We start from the raw sequence: 20,029 nt of genomic DNA, 5'->3' as shown, positions 1-20,029 counted from the left end.
ATACAGATTAACAGAATACACATCATCAGCAATTGCACAGAGCTAAGCAAAGAAAAGTTTAGGCAACACATTAGAAAAAGGTTCCGAGAGGACATGGGTTGTGAAGTAGACTTTTTTGGAAGGTGCGTATGGACAGCACAAAACTGGCAGCCTGGGGGAGGAGTGGCTAAGGTAGCTTTGAGCCTTGGCTCATCTGGGGGTTCGAGAAGCTCCTGACATTACTTAGACTGCACTCGGAGCATATCCAAGTTATAGCTGCTTCTCTGGACTGCCCGATGGGTGGCAGCACTGCTTGGAATTTCTGAAGCACTGTGTGCTGTGACTCCACCTCAAGGTGCCTCTCTCACCCTTGGCATGCCCCCTACACCAGGGCTTGTGAGGGGGTCCTTGGAAGGCAGCCTTCTGGTTGTCTCTGCAGTGTCTGTGCTGGAGGAAACCACCCTCAGCTGGAACTTGGGTTTTTTTAGGACCCCTTTATCCTGCTCCAGACCTTTAACTGGGGTAAAAGAGCCAGCGCAGGGGTGAGGACCTTACTCTTTGATTTTACATAGGAATATTTATACAACTGTATGGTTTCAGAATAGCAGCCGTGTTAGTCTGTATTCGCAAAAAGAAAAGGAGTACGTAATTCTGTTTGATTCACTGCTTCTCCATATACAGATTGCTTGTTCAGGGCTGAGCCAGCTGGCTAAATATTGAGCAGGATAATTTATTATTATTTTATTTTACTTTATTTATTACTAATCTAAAGAAGTAAATGTTCTAGCATCTAAGTCAATTGTATTTCCATCAGCAGACATTTGTAACAAATGAATATGTTTGTGAATTCTGATAACACAATGTATTCTGTGGGCTGTTTGTGTCTTTGGGATACAGCCCCGAGTTAGGGTGGTGCAGACTGGCAGTGACCCAGTGGGAACTGCTGGAGGCTTTGTGCTGAGGGCTGACTCTTTGGTGTACAAGAAGGTCCTTGTAAGGCAGCCTTATGGGTGTCTCCTCATGAGCACTGTGCCAATTGTCGAGAGGGGGCAGTGTGCACACTCTTCTTCAGCCAGCCACTTCTCCCAGCCAGGGAAGAGAGGAGTGGAGCCATAGTTCCATCTCCTCTTTCTGAATCCCCTAGTGGTACATGCCTTATAGAGTTTTTGTGCATGCATACAGGGGCAGAACATAAAGAAATCTGTTACATGTTACAAATATTGAGAATTGTGTGGCTAGAACAAGAATAATGCAGGATAATAAACAGGGTAGATGAGATGAAAACATTCCATGCTAGCCTGGTGGTGGTAATTAATTGAAGCACAGTAAAAGCAGGTTTCAGAATAACAGCCGTGTTAGTCTGTATTCGCAAAAAGAAAAGGAGTACTTGTGGCACCTTAGAGACTAACCAATTTATCTGAGCATAAGTTTTCGTGAGCTACAGCATCACTTGCATCCGATGAAGTGAGCTGTAGCTCACGAAAGCTTATGCTTAAATAAATTGGTTAGTCTCTAAGGTGCCACAAGTACTCCTTTTCTTTTTATAGTAAAAGCAGTTACTCCACTCAAGGCCATTCTAGCTATAATTGGATCTGTGCATAAAAAGTTTAAAAAGAAAACCTCTGGAATGGAAGTGCAAATCTGAGAGCACTCTGCGTGGGTGAAGGAGGTAGACTGCTGAAATCCTGGCAGGGGACAAGACTATGAATTGCCAGGTTAAGAAAATGAGCCATATTTGACGATAGACTTTCAGGCAGCACTGAAAAGGTCGTCCACTGATGTGGACTGGGTCAGCTGAGTTTTACACCTGATCTCTTAAAGAGTGGGACAGGTTTATCCCTGGTGTGACTCCACTGAATTTTGGGATTTTGGCTATGAAAGTGTCGGCTTAGGAAGCAGCAAGCCCAACCCTAATTGTGGAGGCTTTTCCACCAAAGACTGAGTGGGATAGGGTGACCAGATGTCCCGATTTTATAGGGACAGTCCTGATTTTTGGTTCTTTTTCTTATATGGGCTCCTATTACCCCCACCCCCATCCCAATTTTTAACATTTGCTGTCTGGTCACCCTAGAGTGGGAGTACTTTTGCCTGCTCTCCTAATTATTATTTATCTACGTGTCTGTGGTGCTCATCAACATAGTAGATAAGGACCTCTCAAAGGCTAGTGAACTAAGGTTGACAAAGCCATTGTGAGGTATAGAGAAAGTATTATCACTCCCATTTCTACAGATAAGGATACTGAAGCAGAGAGTGATTGATTCCCAGTATGATACAGGAAGTCTGACACTTAGGAATGGAACCCAAAGATTTTAACTTCTAGTCCTGTTCCATAACTACAAGACCATTTTTGTTCCTCTGTTCTCAGCTCCTAAAACAGGGGGACTGTTCCTGAATTTTACCTCTAAAAGTTTTGTTTTAAACTATGATTAATTAATAAAAACAATTTATTCTTTAAAACAAAGACGTTTACTTTTATAGAACAGCTGGTCTCTGATTGGCTGAAGCACCCCAAAAGCCTGGTTTCTTAGTTAATCAGAATCAACAATTCCACAGTGGTACAGTAAGCCATTGTCACTGCACCACACCAATATCCATCAGACAAAATATATCTCCTGTATATCAGTCAGCAACTGTAACAGTACTGAGGCACAGGATCAGTGCCTTTCAGCTTTGCCTTAACATTTCTCATCTTTTTTTGATTTTTTTTTAGCATCCGCCAATATTATCCGATGACAACATTCTATTGTACTGTACTGTCTCTTTAAATGCCTTCTGTATATCTTCTAAAGTGAGTCGTTACTAGTTTACCAACCTAAAAGAAAACTGTCAACCAGTGCTTTACAGTTCTTAGTGCATTTGTCATCTTCTTGGTTTATAATATTCTTTCTGGCTGCTTGAAAATAAAATTTACTTCCTTCTGATTTTTTTTTCATTCTCCCTGTGGCAAATATCGATTGATTTACTGTGTGTTTCTGTAAGATCTAAAATGAATATGACCATTTTTAACAAACAAAATGACAACTTTAGTGGATATAGTGCCTGGTTGTGCCAAAATGTTTTTGTTTGTGTGTTTATATCATTACGTCTGTGTCACTCTAATCGTATTTCTCCATTAATTGCTGCTGCAGTGTGCAGAGGGAGCATAACAAAATGGTGCATTTGTACCTGTTCTGTTATAAAAGTGGACATACATTTTTTTTCATTTATTGGTGATGGAGCAGAATATATTTTAAAAGAGATCTTTGAAAATCAAAAGATATTTACCATCAGAACATTACTTAGAGGTCAAATAATATGCAATACTATTAACAAGGCTCTTCTAACTAGTGTTTTTAATTAAAGAATATGAAAAATAAGCCCTTGGTGCGAATTTCAAGGTCCAGGTAAGTAAGTGGGAGTTTTGTTATTGACTTCAGTGGGGCTAGATTTTCACCCCCTTATGTTCCTACGCTACATGATTTGGAGATCTAGAAAACAGAGCTATTTTGCGTTGGCAAATTGCATCAATATGTGTAGATTACATGTGGTTGGAGTACTAGCAGTATGAAGAGTTATAATTTATAACTCTAATCAACAGGAAGTAACCTTTTGGGATATTGGCCCTTGATATGGCCCAAATCCAGCAAAGCACTTGGGCATATGCTTAATTTTAAGCACCTTTGTAGTCCCATTGACTGAAATGGATTTACATACTTAAATGTAAGTGTGTGCTTAAATTTCTTGCTGGATCAGGTCTTCATGCAGAATAGTGCTTTTGTTATTACCACACAGTTCTTCAGTCATGTATGTATGATCAAGGGATGAAACAAAAGTACAGGAGTCAATGGAAAAATGTAAAACCAATTAAAACACTTCCACACATCATGGCTTTTTATGGCTGTTTGCATAGTCTAGTAATCCTGCTGCTTTTACTGTCAGTGGTAGTTTGGCTATTGACTTTGTCTACATTGTGACCAGATGTATGACTGCCTCTAGACATCCCTGTGCTAGCTCTGATCGAGCTAGCTTGTGTAGCAATAGCAATGCAAGTGTGCTTGGGACCGGGGGTACTTGTGGGCTAATCTCTGCTGCCACCTATGCTGCTGCAACTTCACTGCTATTGTTGTTCCAGCTAGTTAGATCAAAGCTAGCTCGGATATGTCTCTACATGCTGTTGTCACACCACTGACTGCACTGCAGATATACTCAACGGGAGAAGGATTGGTCCTGTCCGAGCTACAGAATTAACACTGGAGCAGAGACATCATTTTATTATACAGTGTGCGCACAGTACCTAGCACAGTATGGCTGGGTTCTCCAGGTGCTACTGCAATATAAATAAATAATAAAAACAATGAGTACATGGTTGTTTTTCTTCTCACCACCAGCGTAGTCCTGATGGCATTTTTACATTCTACTGTAGGTCATGTACCAATGTTACAGCAATAATTAGTATTTTATATGCAGCCGGTTTACTCATTCTTTGAAATATTTGGCATTTTTGTTTGTTTCTCAAATCACACGAGACATTTTACTTCATCACTGTTTTCTTTAAGTGATATGTAATTTTTTAAAGATAAAAGGGTGAAAGGAAATAGGGCCAACATTTTAAAACTTTGGTGCCTAAAGTTAAACTCCTAAATTCACAATTAGGCATCAAAATAAATGTGGCCTGATTTTCAGATGTGCTGCTCTGATTGACTCCAGTGGTACAAGATAAGGGTGTCCAATGCCTCTGAAAATCTTTTGGGACCAATTTAACATGCTTTAATTACCAGAATTCTGTCGTCTAGTTAGGAACCTGCCCCTATGTTAAGACTTTGGGGTGAGTTTCTTTATGTTACTGTCAAGATCCTGGGTTGATGAAATCACAAATTCTAACCCTAGGAATGGTTTTGCCGCAGTCTCATCTAGCATCCTGTCTCTGGTGGAGAATAGGGTATGCTTCTTGTTACCAACTCCCTGCAAACTGCTGTACTCTTCTGCAAAAAACCTTGGTGGTAATAATAATAATAATTAATAATTAATTTTTAAAAATACATACAAAAGAAATGTTAAGGGTGTGGTTTAAACTGACAAGAGCCAGTTAGCTAAGAGTTAAAGAATTGACCTGAGTTGTTCTCTTGTCATCAAGAAAAGGGGTACTTGTGGCACCTTAGAGACTAACCAATTTATTAGAGCATAAGCTTTCGTGAGCTCACTTGAAGTGAGCTGTAGCTCACGAAAGCTTATGCTCTAATAAATTGGTTAGTCTCTAAGGTGCCACAAGTACCCCTTTTCTTTTTGCGAATACAGACTAACACGGCTGTTACTCTGAAACATCTCTTGTCATCGGTATTGCAGCACAGATGTGTCCCAATCCTGCAAGTTACTGAGTGGCTCCTGCAAGGTGTTGAGTGCCATCCAAACTTGGCAGGAGAGGTTGGGTGACATCCTGGCCTCATTAAAATCAATGATACCAAACTCATGTTGACTTCAATGGAGCCAGGATTTTCTTGCAAAATTGGGCTCCTCATGTATTAGGTCACCAATTGTTTGGAGAGAACTGAAAGCAGTTGAGCATAGCTGGGTTAATTCTCTGTATTTCCTGGCTTATGTTGGTTTTAGTCAGATTGTTTCTGCCACAGAATATTTGTATTTAATTTAATGTTGGGTTTTTTTGGCTAGGTATTGACATAATTTCAGATTTTTGCATTTGCTGATGCCGTGAAATGGGCAGCTCATACTAAAACCACAAGCAACAGACCTTATCAGTAAATCCCTTTCAATGACAAAAATAAAGCAGAAATAAAAACCCACCCATTAATCAAACAACTCATTCAACTCAGGGACACGGTGTCCTTTTCTCTCAACTGAAACTTTAACTGTCAGAGAAGAGAAAAGCAGTGGAGCTCTGGAATGCTGCAAAGGCTATTTTCTTTAAAAGCAAAATTATTAAGATAAGAAGCAATATGGGTAGTTTGTCAAATAAAGATGACAATTATGATTAACAGTAAGGACCGCAATAACTGTGGCCAGGTAGTTTGACTGTCAAATGCAGCTAGTGTTTAAAATGGAGCTTGCATAAAGCCTATATTCTGACTGATTCAAAGTCAGATAACAAAGTTAAATAGCAAAAATAAACCGCTTAAATAAAAATGATAAGGTTGGCAGGCTTGTTTATAAATGAAATGTAGTAGGAGGTGCAAAAATCCATTAGTCTTTCAAAAGGAAATAAATATATATAGCATTTTCTTTAGTAAATATAAAAAGTAGCTGCCATAATTTCCAGTGTGTCATATTCCCCAGGGGTTTGTTGGTAGCATTCTAGTGACAGATTAAATCAAAACTCTATTTTGCTGGAACACTGTGTAGAAACCATATAGATTTAGTTTCCTATTGCCCTAAAAGAAAGCGCAATGAGGGCTTGTAGCCTAGACAATATAATTAGAGCCCCATATATTGTGTTGCATGCCCAACCAAAGTTTTGTATCAAGACAATCATATTTCTGTGCCAAATTCATTTTTGTGGGATTATAAACTCTGAAGAAAAACAAAATTAAATATTAAAATGATCTTTTGGCAATAGCATATAATAAATGGAAAAATAGCTATTCTCATAACATGCAGTCATGCAGCATCAATATATTTGAAAATGTAGAAAAACATCCAAAAATATTTTAATAAATTTCAATTGGTATTCTATTGTTTAACAGTATGATTAAAACTGTGAATAATCATGATTAATTTTTTAAATTGCAATTAATTTTTTTGAGTTAATCGTGTGAGTTAACTGCGATTAATCGACGGCCCTACTGTAAATAATGGATTTAGTACACAGAGCCCTTCATTTAACACATTTAATTCTTAAACTGGTCTACTTTACATTTGTAGTTAACCTTGGATACATTAGCAGTTTATTATTTAAAAATGTTATTCCTTTGACAGGTCTTCTAATAAAAGGATTTAGTGCATTTTATATATATATATATATATATATATATATATATATATATATTAGTTTAAGACTCAGAAAATGTATTTTTAAACAGCTTTACTTAAAAAAATATTGGATTATATTCTAGGCTGATGTGAACTGGTAAAGTTGCAGTTCTCAAGTGGTCTTTTGGCTAAACATTTTCAATGCATTACATGGGTTTATAGTCAAAGAAGTCTAAGTAAATAGAAGATATATTGATAAAACCTCCATGGTGTTTTTAAAAATGACTGTTTAGTATCTATATAGTGTGTAATAACTAAGTCTATTAGTTATCAAAACAGTTTTATTTACTGGTTGTTAGTTTTCTGTACTATTTTGAGGAAAGGCCAGGGTCAATACCTTGTCCCAGTTGCTGTTTTCCCAGACTCCAGGCTTTTTAAAAGGGGAAATAACATTTCATTTTAGAGGTCTCTCTGGTGGATTTAGAGGTGTTGAAAAGTTTTGGAGGGAATTATGTCTGGTATCCCTCTACCTGAACAATGATAGGTGTGATGTGTGTGGCATAAAGCTGAGTACAAATCAGAAACATTATACAATCCTGAATGCTCCAAGTGATCTGGAGAAGCAATAATATTTATTTGAAGAGTTTAATGATTTGCTCATAAGATATTCTGTAGAATGTACCTAAAATACTGCATTGTTTCTTTCCAGTTAAGTAACTTGAAACAAGTCACATTTGTGGATGTGTCAGCAAACAAGTTCCCCACTATTCCAATTTGTATACTCCGGATGTCAAGTTTGCACTGGCTGGATATTAGCAACAACAAACTGAAAGATCTCCCACAAGATATAGACAGGTAGTTCCTTACATTTCATAAATAGGCTCATGAACTAGAAAATTTGTCTAGAAAGTAACATGACAGTAACCAGCAAATTTGAATTTACCAATTATTGTTTGAAAGGGACATCATCACTGGAAAACTCCATTTCGATCTGCAAATGTATCTAGTATTTTACAAGTAAAGCCTATCATTTCCATTACTGAAAGATATTGGAGAACAAAATATATTTTCCTCAGTTTTCCAGTTTGTTACCACATGGTGTGTAGTCAATGTCCCTGTTTTGTGGTTAGCTAGTTGCTCTTCCTGTCTTATTCCTGAGCAACATAATGTTCTGTGTAGAGATAGAAGCGGCAAACTTGCAACTGACGGGCAGCAGCTGTGCAGTTACACAGAAAGGAATCCGAGGTGGGGAGAAAGGTCAAGCCAAAGCATGCTTAATGTGGCTCATAGAGCCTGATAAACATCAGCAGGGAAGCAAACTTATCTGTATGAATTTTAAATTTCCACCCTCCTCCCAACAAAATCATTACAAATCCTTGCTATTGGGCTTGTAATTTCACTTCCCAGCTCCTGTAATATTCTTGGATGGGGATTATTTGGCTCCCCCAATTTGGCCAGTGAGCTGTTTGAGTTTGACTTCCACCTCAGATGTGGTATTTTCTACTTCCATGTCCTCGTTTCCATTAGCCACCGTAGCAGTACCCCAAGGCTCCTCATTACCCTTATTAAAAGCTGAGGCAAAGTATTCATTTAGGTGTTGGGCCTTGCCTATATTATCTTTGATCTCCACCCCATCCTCAGAGCTTAGCAGTCCCACTTCTTTTCTTGTTTTCTTTTTATTTACATGGCTAAAGAACCTTGGGTTTAATTGTTTTTAATTTCCTTTGCAAGGTGCAACTCTGCTTGGCTTTTGGCAGTTCTCACTTTTTTCCCCTACACCTGCTGACCTCCAAGAGGTAGCATTCCTTGCTGATCCATACCATCTTCCATTCCTTTTAGGATTTCTGCTTTCTCTTAATAACCTGTTTGAGATGCTTGTTCATCTAGTTTGTTCTGCAACCCTTCCCCACAATTTCCCCCCATCCTTGCTTGGGATGCTGGCTCCAGATAGCTTATGCAACTTTGACTTAAAGGAATTACAAGCCTTTTCCACATTCAGATCCTTTTGTTCTTCAGTCCAGTCCACTTCCCTAAATACCTCCCATAAGTTTTTTTAAGATTGCCATTTTGAAATCAAGGATCTCAGTTACATACCTATTTTTATCCTTCCATTTAGTTTAAACTGAATTAGCTCATGATCACTTGAATCAAGAACGACGACCAATTCATCTGTGAGGTCCTTGGTACTTACTAATACTAAATCTAAAATGGCAACACCTGTTGTTGGTTCAGTGACTTTGATGCAAGAAATCTGTCAGCTATCACATCCAGGAATATCTGGGCTCTAACGTTATTAGTAGCACTTGTCCTCCAATGGATATCCAAGAAATTAAAGGTTTCAGAGTAGCAGCCGTGTTAGTCTGTATTCGCAAAAAGAAAAGGAGTACTTGTGGCACCTTAGAGACTAACACATTTATTTGAGCATAAGCTTTCATGAGCTACAGTTCACTTCATCGGATGCATTCAGTGAATGCATCCGATGAAGTGAGCTGTAGAATGCATCCGATGAAGTGAGCTGTAGCTCACGGAAGCTTATGCTCAAATAAATTTGTTAGTCTCTAAGGTGCCACAAGTACTTCTTTGCTTTTTAAGAAATTAAAGTTTCCTATAATCACACAATTCTAAGTAGTATTTATTTCATTACAAATATTAAAGAGGTCTCTATCCGTATCCATATCAGATCCTGGGGGGCTGTAGCATACCCCAAGATCTATCCTAGTGGAGCATTAGTTAGATTTCTTCCCCAAAGTGATTTTGAACCAAATAGATTCCATTTTATCCATTCCATCACTTCTAATTTCTTTACAGTGTACCTCATCATTAATATACAATGCTACTCCACTATTTTTTTTCTCTCTTTCCTGAACAGGAAATACCCTTCAATAGCTATAATCTAGCCACGACTACTAGTCTACCATTTTTCTGTTATCCCTATAATATCTGGTTTCACTCTCTCTCTTGCTTTTTCCAGGGTCACACTGTGCTCATGGGCTACTACTTGGCTTTCTTGCTTCATTTCCTTTGCTTCTTTCTCTCTGTTCTTGCCTGTGACCTCAGTATTTGTTTGTCACACACCCCTCCCGACCCAAAGCAATACTCAGCCCATAAGCTCCTGATTGAGTTCATACACACCTTTGGTCTCAGATGGGACATATGTTTACAGTTATGATAACTAAAGCGTGAGTTCACGCCTATCAACATCAATGGAGTTTTAACCCAACCCATTACAAAGTTTCTTCCAGCTGGTAACCTAGCATTGCTAACTCCAAATATTAAAACTCTCAGCTAGGCCCCTCTAAATCAAGAGATTGGATTAAAAATAATGAATTTTAATATATATACATTTTGGGTTTTTTTTATTAACCTTCTGGTTTTTGAGATTTCAGAGTGCTCTTGCTTCAATCTTTTCTCTGCAAGTATGAGGATTAGAAACTTTTACTCTTTCTCTCTCTATATATAATGTTGAGATTATTCTGCAATCTGCTGATTCCAGCCACTGGAGCTTTAAGAAAAACACCAAATATCAGGAGGTTCACAATAAAAATCATGAGCGTTAGCAACACTGTCTAATGTGCTGAAGCATCACCTGCCATACCTTCTGGAACTCAAAGGAAATGTGTGAGTCTCTCATGCAATACAGCTGCATCACTATTCTCACAGTAGAACCAGCACCTATACTGGGTGAATGAGAAAAACAATAGTTCCTCGGGTTTTATAGTTCTGGCCCCCACATTCACTCTCAAGAGCAAATGTTCAGCTGCAAATTACTATTGTGTGAAGAAAGGACAAGGGGCACAAGTGAACGGTTTCAGAGTAGCAGCCATGTTAGTCTGTATCTGCAAAAAGAAAAGGAGGACTTGTGGCATCTTAGAGACTAACAAATTTATTTGAGCATAAGCTTTCGTGAGCTACAGCTCACTTCATCGGATGCATGCAGTGGAAGATACAGTGGGGAGATTTTATATACACAGAGAACATGAAACAATGGGTGTTACACATTGTAACGAGAGTGATCAGGTAAGGTGAGCTATTACCAGCAGGAGGGGGGGGGGGGGGGGGGAATCTTTTTAGTGATAATCAAGGTGGGCCATTTCCAGCAGTTGACAAGAACGTCTGAGGAATGGGGTGTGGGGAGGGGGAATAAACATGGACTGAAGGCAAAAATACATTACATAATCTACATACCACACAGACTATGCTGACAGCTTGTGCCACACACTCTCAAAAAAACTGCAGAACCACCTTATCAATAATCCTCCACAGCAAATAGGGAAAGATTAAGAATGAGCTCTCAAAACTGGATACTCTCATAAAAAACAACCTTCCACACAAACTTCCTCATGGCTGGTCTTTACAAAAACTAGACAAGCCATTTACAACACACACTTTGCTTCTCTACAAAAGAAAAAGGACACTAAACTTTCTAAACTACTACATGCCACAAGGGGCCACAACAGTCATTCCCTTAACCCACCCAGCAATATTGTTAATCTATCCAACTGTACTCTTAGCCCAGCAGAAGAATCTGTCCTGTCTCGGGGCCTCTCCTTCAGCCCCTCCATCCCCACAAACATGATACAGTTCTGTGGTGACCTAGAATCCTATTTTCGATGACTCCGACTCAAGGAATATTTCCAACACACCTCTGAACAACATACTAACCCACAGAGAGCTTCCTACCAAGACTACAAAAAGAAGGATTCTGGGTGGACTCCTCCTGAAGGTTGAAACAACAGACTGGACTTCTACAAAGAGTGCTTCTGCCGACGTGCACGGGCTGAAATTGTGGAAAAGCAGCATCACTTACCCCATAACCTCAGCCGTGCAAAACAAAAATAGTTATGTAATGCCATTCACAGCCTCAGAAACAACTCTGACATCATAATCAAAAAGGCTGACAAAGGAGGTGCTGTTGTCATCATGAATAGGTCGGAATATGAACAAGAGGCTGCTCAGCAGCTCTCCAACACCACTTTCTACAAGCCATTACCCTCTGATCCCACTGAGGGTTACCAAAAGAAACTACACCATTTGCTCCAGAAACTCCCTGAAAAAGCACAAGAACAAATCCGCACAGACACACCCCTGGAACCCCGACCTGGCATATTCTATCTACTACTCAAGATCCATAAACCTGGAAATCCTGGGCGCCCCATCATCTCAGGCACTGGCACCCTGACAGCAGGATTGTCTGGCTCCCTCCTCAGGCCCTACGCTACCAGCACTCTCAGCTATCTTGGAGACACCACTGACTTCCTGAGGAAACTACAATCCATAGGTGATCTTCCTGAAAACAACATCCTAGCCACTATGGATGTAGAAGCCTCTCCACTAACATTCCACACAAAGATGGACTACAAGCCATCAGGAACAGTATCCCCGATAAAGTCACGGCAAACCTGGTGGCTGAACTTTGTGACTTTGTCCTCACCCATAACTATTTCATATTTGGGGACAATGTATACCTTCAAATCAGCGGCACTGCTATGGTGTAACCCGCATGTGTTATACCAATAAAATAAAAACCAGCAGGATCTTATTAAAGGGGAAAAGGCAAAATGCCACATTTATTGTGAATACAGAAAGAATCATAGTAAGCAGTTAGTTATAACTATAACATTCCATTCAATTTCATATTTATTCACACATTCATTCATACAAACACACACACACACAGGTTCTGCAAGGTTATCATAGTTACCAGCCTTAGAGTTGCTCATTCCAAGCCACTGGCCAGGTGGCCTGGACATGAGGAGGGAGCAGGGCCTTGTCAGATGCTCATCTGATGCTCCTGGAAGTTAGTTTGCAGAATCAGACCCCAAAATTCTCACTTTCTAGAGTCCATTTTTATAGGAATTTCTTCCTATGCCAGTCTATGGGAATTGCTTCATCATGCTGTTGCTGAATCAATCAGCAGATGTCACATTCCTGATGGCTCTGTGCTGCCAGATGTTATCTTGTTCTTTGGTTCTCCCATTCTTGAGGCTGTTGGGTGGATTCCAGTCTGTCCTCTGGGGGTCCTCTGGTTATTTCCACTTGACGCCTTCTTCAGCCGATGGACACTGGATTCTTAGGCTGACACCTCCCCGATCATTCAGTTATTATCCACACCAAGCATCCATCCACATACATCCTCTATCTCTATTTTAATCACAATTGTTAACAAAGCGAGATGAATACAACAAAAGGGCAGGGAGTCTCTGGGTGATGTTTCTGTTGTTACAGAGTATTGCTTTGAGTCTCTCTCTGTGTGAGTAGTTGTTGTTACAAATAATTGCTTTGAGAACAGACTCTGTCTTAGAATGTACTAACACAATTAGCAGCTTGCAAGTTTCACACATAGAGGGAGAGAAACAGTACCAAAAACCAAGAGACCTCTTAATTAGTAATACCCTGGAATTTAAACTCTGGGGAATCAAACTCATTTGTGATTTTAATACAGAACTTCTTTAATATGATCCAACACATGGCCCCACAGTATGCCAACATTTTTACAAAGAAAAATTATTTTACAACAAAGAAAACAACAGAACGCCACTAGCCATCACCTTCAGCCCCCAACTAAAACCTCTCCAACACATCATCAAGGATCTACAACCTACCCTGAAGGATGACCCATCACTCTCACAGATCTCAGGAGACAGGCCAGTCCTTGCTTACAGACAGCCCCCCAACCTGAAGCAAATACTCACCAGCAACCACACACCACATAACAGAACCACTAACCCAGGAACCTATCCTTGCAACAAAGCCCGCTGCCAACTGTGTCCACATATCTATTCAGGGGGCACCATCATAGGGCCTAATCACAACAGCCACACTATCAGAGGCTCGTTCACCTGCACATCTACCAATGTGATATATGCCATCATGTGCCACCAATACCCCTCTGCCGTGTACATTCGCCAAAATGGATAGTCTCTACATAAAAGAATAAATGGACACAAATCAGATGTCAAGAATTATGACATTCAAAAACCAGTCGGAGAGCACTTCAATCTGTTTGGTCACTCGATTACAGACCTAAAAGTGGCAATTCTTCAACAAAAAACCTTCAAAAACAGACTCCAACGAGAGACTGCTGAATTGGAATTAATTTGCAAACTGGATTCAATTAACTTAGGCTTGAATAAAGACTGGGAGTGGATGGGTCATTACACAAAGTAAAACTATTTCCCCATGTTTATTCCCCCCCCACACACTGTTCCACAGATGTTCTTGTCAACTGCTGGAAATGGCCCACCTTGATTATCACTACAAAAGGTCCCCCCACCCCTCGGGCTCTCCTGCTGGTAAAAGCTCACCTTAAGTGATCACTCTCGTTACAGTGTGTATGGTAACACCCGTTGTTTCATGGCCTCTGTGTATATAAATCTCCCCACTCTATTTTCCACTGAATGCATCCGATAAGTGAGCTGTAGCTCATGAAAGCTCATGCTCAAATAAATTTGTTAGTCTCTAAGGTGCCACAAGTCCTCCTTTTTTTTTTAACACAAATGAAAGGAGCCTACTTCCTAAACCACAACATTAGGTCCTTTACATTGATTTCAGTTGTACTTGTATATTTGGGGAAACAAAATAAAGGCCAAATCCTGGTCACATGTCTCTTATAAGTAGTTTCCATATAGATTTTTGTTCCCACCTATATTTTCATGACTTTCTGACAGAATGAGATAATGAGAACTTTGCATCACATTGTGTGGCATGGCATCGTGTGCACAAACCTTCACTGCACCACGAAAGTGCACACTGCTACTCTAGCTTCTGATTTGGGCACAACTTTTAGTTCTTCTCACAGGTGTATTATTAACATCTATCTTGTCAAACCATGCATGAAACTTCCCATTGAAGTCAATGGAGTGTTCTGTGAAAAATACAAAACAGCATAAGGAAAAGCATATGGTTCATGTGAATATTTGCATACTTCTTTCCCAGAGGAAGCAATTAACAGTTGGTGTTTGAATAAATACACATATATAATAAAAGATCTTTAAAATATATTGTATTTTTAAGACATGTTTCTCTGTTATGCTTCCTTAGGCTCGATGAACTGCAGACATTTCTCCTGCAGAAAAACAAGTTGACTTATCTTCCACGAGCTTTGCTCAACATGCCAAAGCTCAGTTTGCTGGTGGTTAGTGGGGATGATCTGGTCGAGATACCCACAGACGTTTGTGAATCACCCACAGGTTTAAAGTAAGTAATAGTTAGGGAGAAATGAATATACTCAAAAGTAGAAAGGTATGTGACCCAGTGCAGTAATGGTCCTCAAAACAGTTTTACAATTCTCTTTTCCTTTCCTTTTATTGGATTCTGCATTCATGCTTGCTGGGCTGGGTATGTTGTTACCTGTGCAACTTTCACCAAACCTGGGGCAAAATTCTGACCTCATTTATATGAGAACCACTCTTTAAGGGCAAGGAAATCACCGAAGTCCAGTGAGGAATTGTACAAGTTTACCTCAGGGTTCTGATATTTCACCTACTACCAAGGTGTGTTTTTGTACTTGTACTTCTGCAGTTTCCACGGTATGCATCCGATGAAGTGAGCTGTAGCTCACGAAAGCTCATGCTCAAATAAATTGGTTAGTCTCTAAGGTGCCACAAGTACTCCTTTTCTTTTTGTACTTGTACTGAGACTTTATTGCCTCATAAATATTCAGTGCTTGTGTCGGTTTAATAATGTGTATATTCTTGGTTTAGAGACTGTATCCTATAATTGCAGATCGATGGATTCGTAAGTCCTTCCCATTTGTAACTATGATAATCCTATGTCTTGATTTGACACTCAGGATTTAGGACCTGAAGTCATCTGAATATGAAAGAGCAGTTCCTGGTAGTGTTACTATGCCATATGATTAATTGGAATGATATTTTTTCTTTTGACGACAGTGGAAATTTCACTGATTAATTAATTTTTGTTGCTTTAAAGAGATGGCTCAGATTTTCAGAATTATGTACACATACTTTGTGCATGGAATTACTGAGCAGTTTGTGCAACCATGTGATTTTCATTTTCAAAGTATTGGTTTAGTATATTTACAAACATGACAAAAAAGCATGCAGACTGAACTTCTGTGTTGTAATGGATGTTGAGAAGTAACTCTAACTCCCAAGGGTATGCATCATCAACTAAGGAATTCTGACTAAATCCTGGAATGCTGTGAAACATGGATAGGATGGGATCTATGTTGAAGTTTCTTGTTCTGATCAGGAGTTGCTGTACAATTATGGGACAGCTGGTCAGATGTTGTGAAGTGTGATATGTACAGACGCCCCAAAATGCTAAAACTCTATTCTGACAGAAAAAAATATTGCAGTATGGATGTACTGAATTGTATTAGGGAGAACAGAGTGTAAAGACAGTGCTACCTAAAATATTTACTTGCTCCATAATAGAAAGACTATAAAACACTTTTGTTCAATTACTTAAGCATAAGTTCTTCACAACTCCCCCTCTGCCTGCAAGCTGCTACTTTTAAATAAGGTTAACTGGCTAATAAAACTGACTGGCCTGTTGGTCACATGCATGGACTGTATGTGAGATCCACCCAAACAAGACAAGTTAGTAAATATAATTTCTAGAGCTAATCAATTCAAACTGTTTGTAATTTCAGAAGGGGGGAAAAATGTGTAACATAATCCATAGTTGACATATAGCAAACTACATTCGGCTGCTCATGTTAAGAAGTTATCCTTTCATGTTAATATTTCTTTTTCTACAGATTTATAAGCCTTAAGGATAATCCTCTTGAAACAATCTTGTATCACAATACCGAAGACATCATAGAAAGTGAACGTGATCAGGAGCAATTTGAGAAAGAATTTATGAAAGCTTACATTGCAGATATAAAAGAAAGAGGTATATGCACTAAATTTTTAGTAAATCTCCCATTATTTCTGATATAAATGTAGATTTCATAAAGATTTTCTGGCCACATCAAAATAATATGCTTGGCTTTATACAGAGATCAACAATATCCTGAATCTTTATAAAAAGTGAAGACAAGTGTAAGAGCACAATTGTATGTAAGAGCACATGAAATATGCAATTTTAAAAGCTGTAGAAGTTCTATATGCTATTGGACAAGGGTGAAAATTCTTTTGTGTCTTTTTTTCAAAAGAAGATGAGCTTTCAGATCTGTTTTGATGAGAGATGCCGGAATCAGAGCTCTGGATCTGAACAAACATATACAAACTCTGTGGAGGGGTCAAAATTCCTTATGGTTAGGGCCCTACCAAAGTCATGGTACATTTTGGTGATAGTTTAAAAATCATAAGTTTCATGATTTCAGCTATTTAAATTTGAAATTTCAGTGTTGTAATTTTAGGGATCTTGACTCATAAAGGAGTTGTGTGGGGGTCGCAAGGTTATTTTTAGGGTGGGGGTTGTGGTACTGCTAGACTTACTTCTGTGCTGCTGCCGACGGGGGCGCTGCCTTCAGAGCTGGGCATCTGGAGAGCGGTGGCTGCTGGCCGGGAGCCCAGCTCTGAAGGCAGAGCCACCGGCAGCAGCAGCACAGAAGTAGGGATGGCCTGGTATGGTATTGCCACCCTTCCTTCTGCGCTGCTGCCTGTAGAGATGGGCCCTCAATCAGCGGCCGCCACTCTCTGGCTGCCCAGCTCTGAAGATAGCAGTGCAGAAGTAAGGGTGGCATGGTATGGTATTGCACTGCCTTCAGAGCTGGTGCCCAGCTAACAGCTGCTGTTCTCCAGCCACCGTGATCTGAAAGCAGAGAGACGTAAGGGTGGCAATACCATAACCCCCCTAAAATAACCTTGTGATCTCCCCTGCAACTCCCTTTTGGGTCAGGACCCCCAATTAGAGAAATGCTGGTTTCCCCTGTGAAATCTGTGTAGTATAGGGTAAAAGCACACAAAAGACCAGATTTCATGGGGAAAGATCAGATTTCACGGCCCGCGATGCATTTTTCATGGCCATGAATTTGGTAGGGCCCTAATTATGGTGGTTATTATGCCAAGATGCCCTGAGTAGAGAACAGGCCCACACTGAACGTGGAATTATACTCTAGAGCTGGGTCACCCCCTCCGCTCCCTTAGCAGCACCACTACTGAGGGGGAAAAAAACAGAAAATATCAGATCAGAATTTGGCCTTAAAGGCCTGGGAGATGTGTACAAAACAAGGGTGTAGTGCATGACTAGTGGGGATGTCCTATGTGAGGAAGTCCATTCATTTGTGGTGTTCCTGGGTTATTTGGTTCGATCTGGGATAATTGACAGATTTTTTTTAAATGAATATATCTTTAAAAATTGTCCTGGGAGCCCAGGGCATTGGATATATACTCATTTATTTTGGTGCAAATATAAATTTATTATTATTATTATTAATAAAAACACTATGGTGTTTTGTTGGTTTTTTTTTGGTAAAAGTGAACTGCAAATCAATAAATATATATTTTAAAATTGTTTCTACAAGTGCTAATCCTGTGAAGTCAGACAGGCACAAAATACATTCACCCTTGTAGATGGAGTTTCAATTTTAAGGCAAGAACTTTAAGGCCAATTATGATCATTTAGGTTGACATTCTGCATAACACAGACCAACAGAATCTATGAAAACTAGTACACAAATAATTTGCTGTTATAGTTCACCTTTGAAATAAAATGAAGACATCGAGCTATTTCTGGGCAAGGTTTAAATATAACTGTTTACTTGATGAACATATAGCTGAAATTTTAAATAGTATACTTTTTCTCCTTTTACAGAATCTATGCCTTGCTATACTACAAAGGTATCATTTACTCTCCAGCTCTGAAGATCAGAAATCTCTAAGACACTGAAAGATACTAGAAAAACTCTATTTTTGTCTATGTGAATGGAAAATATTGATATCATGGAGAGTCATAAGCAGCTCTTAAATAATGATCACAGAATTTCTTATTTGTTACCAGACTTGTTTTCAACAGCTACAGACAAAATTTCAAGGACTAAATAGTTTTCATCGGATGGAATTTCACATTTTAAATTAACATTTATTTCCAAGTCAACAGCAACAAGCACTAAATTATACACCGCTAAGGCCCTCATCATGCAAACACTTATACATGTGCTGTACTTCACAACTGTGAATAGTACTATTGAAATCAATGGGGTTACAGTAGTAAAGTTAAGCAGGTATATGTTTGCAGGAAAGGGGCCTTAAACAATATCTGGTTTACATTCTGTTGCGGTTCAGCTGAAAAAAGATTTGTTCCTGTGCAAACAGTGGAAGTGTTAATGCTTTAGAAAATGCATGTGATCTATTATATTTTAAAGACCAAATGATTAATTCAATTGTTTGCAATAGTTCTTAATGGTAGGTTTAAATACGTTGTTTACGGGTGATGTGTTTACTTTCTGCTGTTCAGAAAGGTCCTTCTCCGGTTTCTCAGTTTAAATAAATTCCAGCAAGTAGACACTCAGTATGGAGTCTGTGAAAATAATGTTGCTTTTTTCAATTATATTACAAGCATTTAAATTATCACAAATATTAGTACACAGGTGACTGGAATTTTTGCGGTAAGCAATTTTTAAATAATAGTTTGGCAATGGCTTAATAGGACTTTAAAAGAAAAATAATCTCTGGGAAGAAGTTTGAATGACTAAAACATCATGAAAATATTTAAAAACCAAGCACTTCGACTAATATTGATAGTTCTGAATTACAGTATTTTTGTTGGTATAACAATGACTTTTTTTTTGTAATGCTAATGCCTTAGTTCTATAAGTAGGACGATTTTGCTGGTTATGATATTTGTTTTGCTTGTTTTGTAATCTGTTATACATAATTCCGTAAGTGTACATACTGTAGAATGATTTAGTTTTGGATATGAATATTTTTCAGGTATTAAATCAACTTTTAATCTAAAAATACTAATTGAAACTTGAAGCCATTTAATTAAAATCATCCTAAACTGTGTAACTCTGAATGGGGGAGAAACATGTAATAAAGAGTAGTAACATCATGAGGATGACATATTACAGAAGAGTGATAGCTCTGCTATAGCCAGAGAGGTAAAGACAAGTTTCTGGTTAAAGTTCACCAACACTTCATGGTGAGCAAACAAGAGTATCAGAAATATTACTTACAGAGGTCATTAAAATATTTTTAGTGCATGTATAAGAACCATTTTGAAAATATGATTTTAC

The 20,029-nt window shown here is 38.8% G+C and overlaps 1 protein-coding gene across 1 annotated transcript in view; it reads left to right on the top strand.

Moving 5' to 3' along the window:
- Nucleotides 1-19,435, top strand: part of LRRC2 (leucine rich repeat containing 2) — a 123,043-nt gene extending 103,608 nt beyond the window's left edge. The window contains exons 7-10 of the mRNA XM_078852672.1: nucleotides 7,589-7,734; nucleotides 14,920-15,075; nucleotides 16,604-16,740; nucleotides 18,607-19,435. Of these exons, the coding sequence (XP_078708798.1) occupies nucleotides 7,589-7,734; nucleotides 14,920-15,075; nucleotides 16,604-16,740; nucleotides 18,607-18,656 (489 nt within the window). The 3' untranslated portion in view covers nucleotides 18,657-19,435. The remainder of the gene's footprint in view (nucleotides 1-7,588; nucleotides 7,735-14,919; nucleotides 15,076-16,603; nucleotides 16,741-18,606) is intronic.
- Nucleotides 19,436-20,029: the final 594 nt, after the last annotated feature.

Source organism: Lepidochelys kempii, chromosome 5, assembly GCF_965140285.1.
Source record: "Lepidochelys kempii isolate rLepKem1 chromosome 5, rLepKem1.hap1, whole genome shotgun sequence".
NCBI lineage: Eukaryota > Metazoa > Chordata > Testudines > Cheloniidae > Lepidochelys > Lepidochelys kempii.
This window is presented reverse-complemented; position numbering and strand designations above follow the sequence as displayed.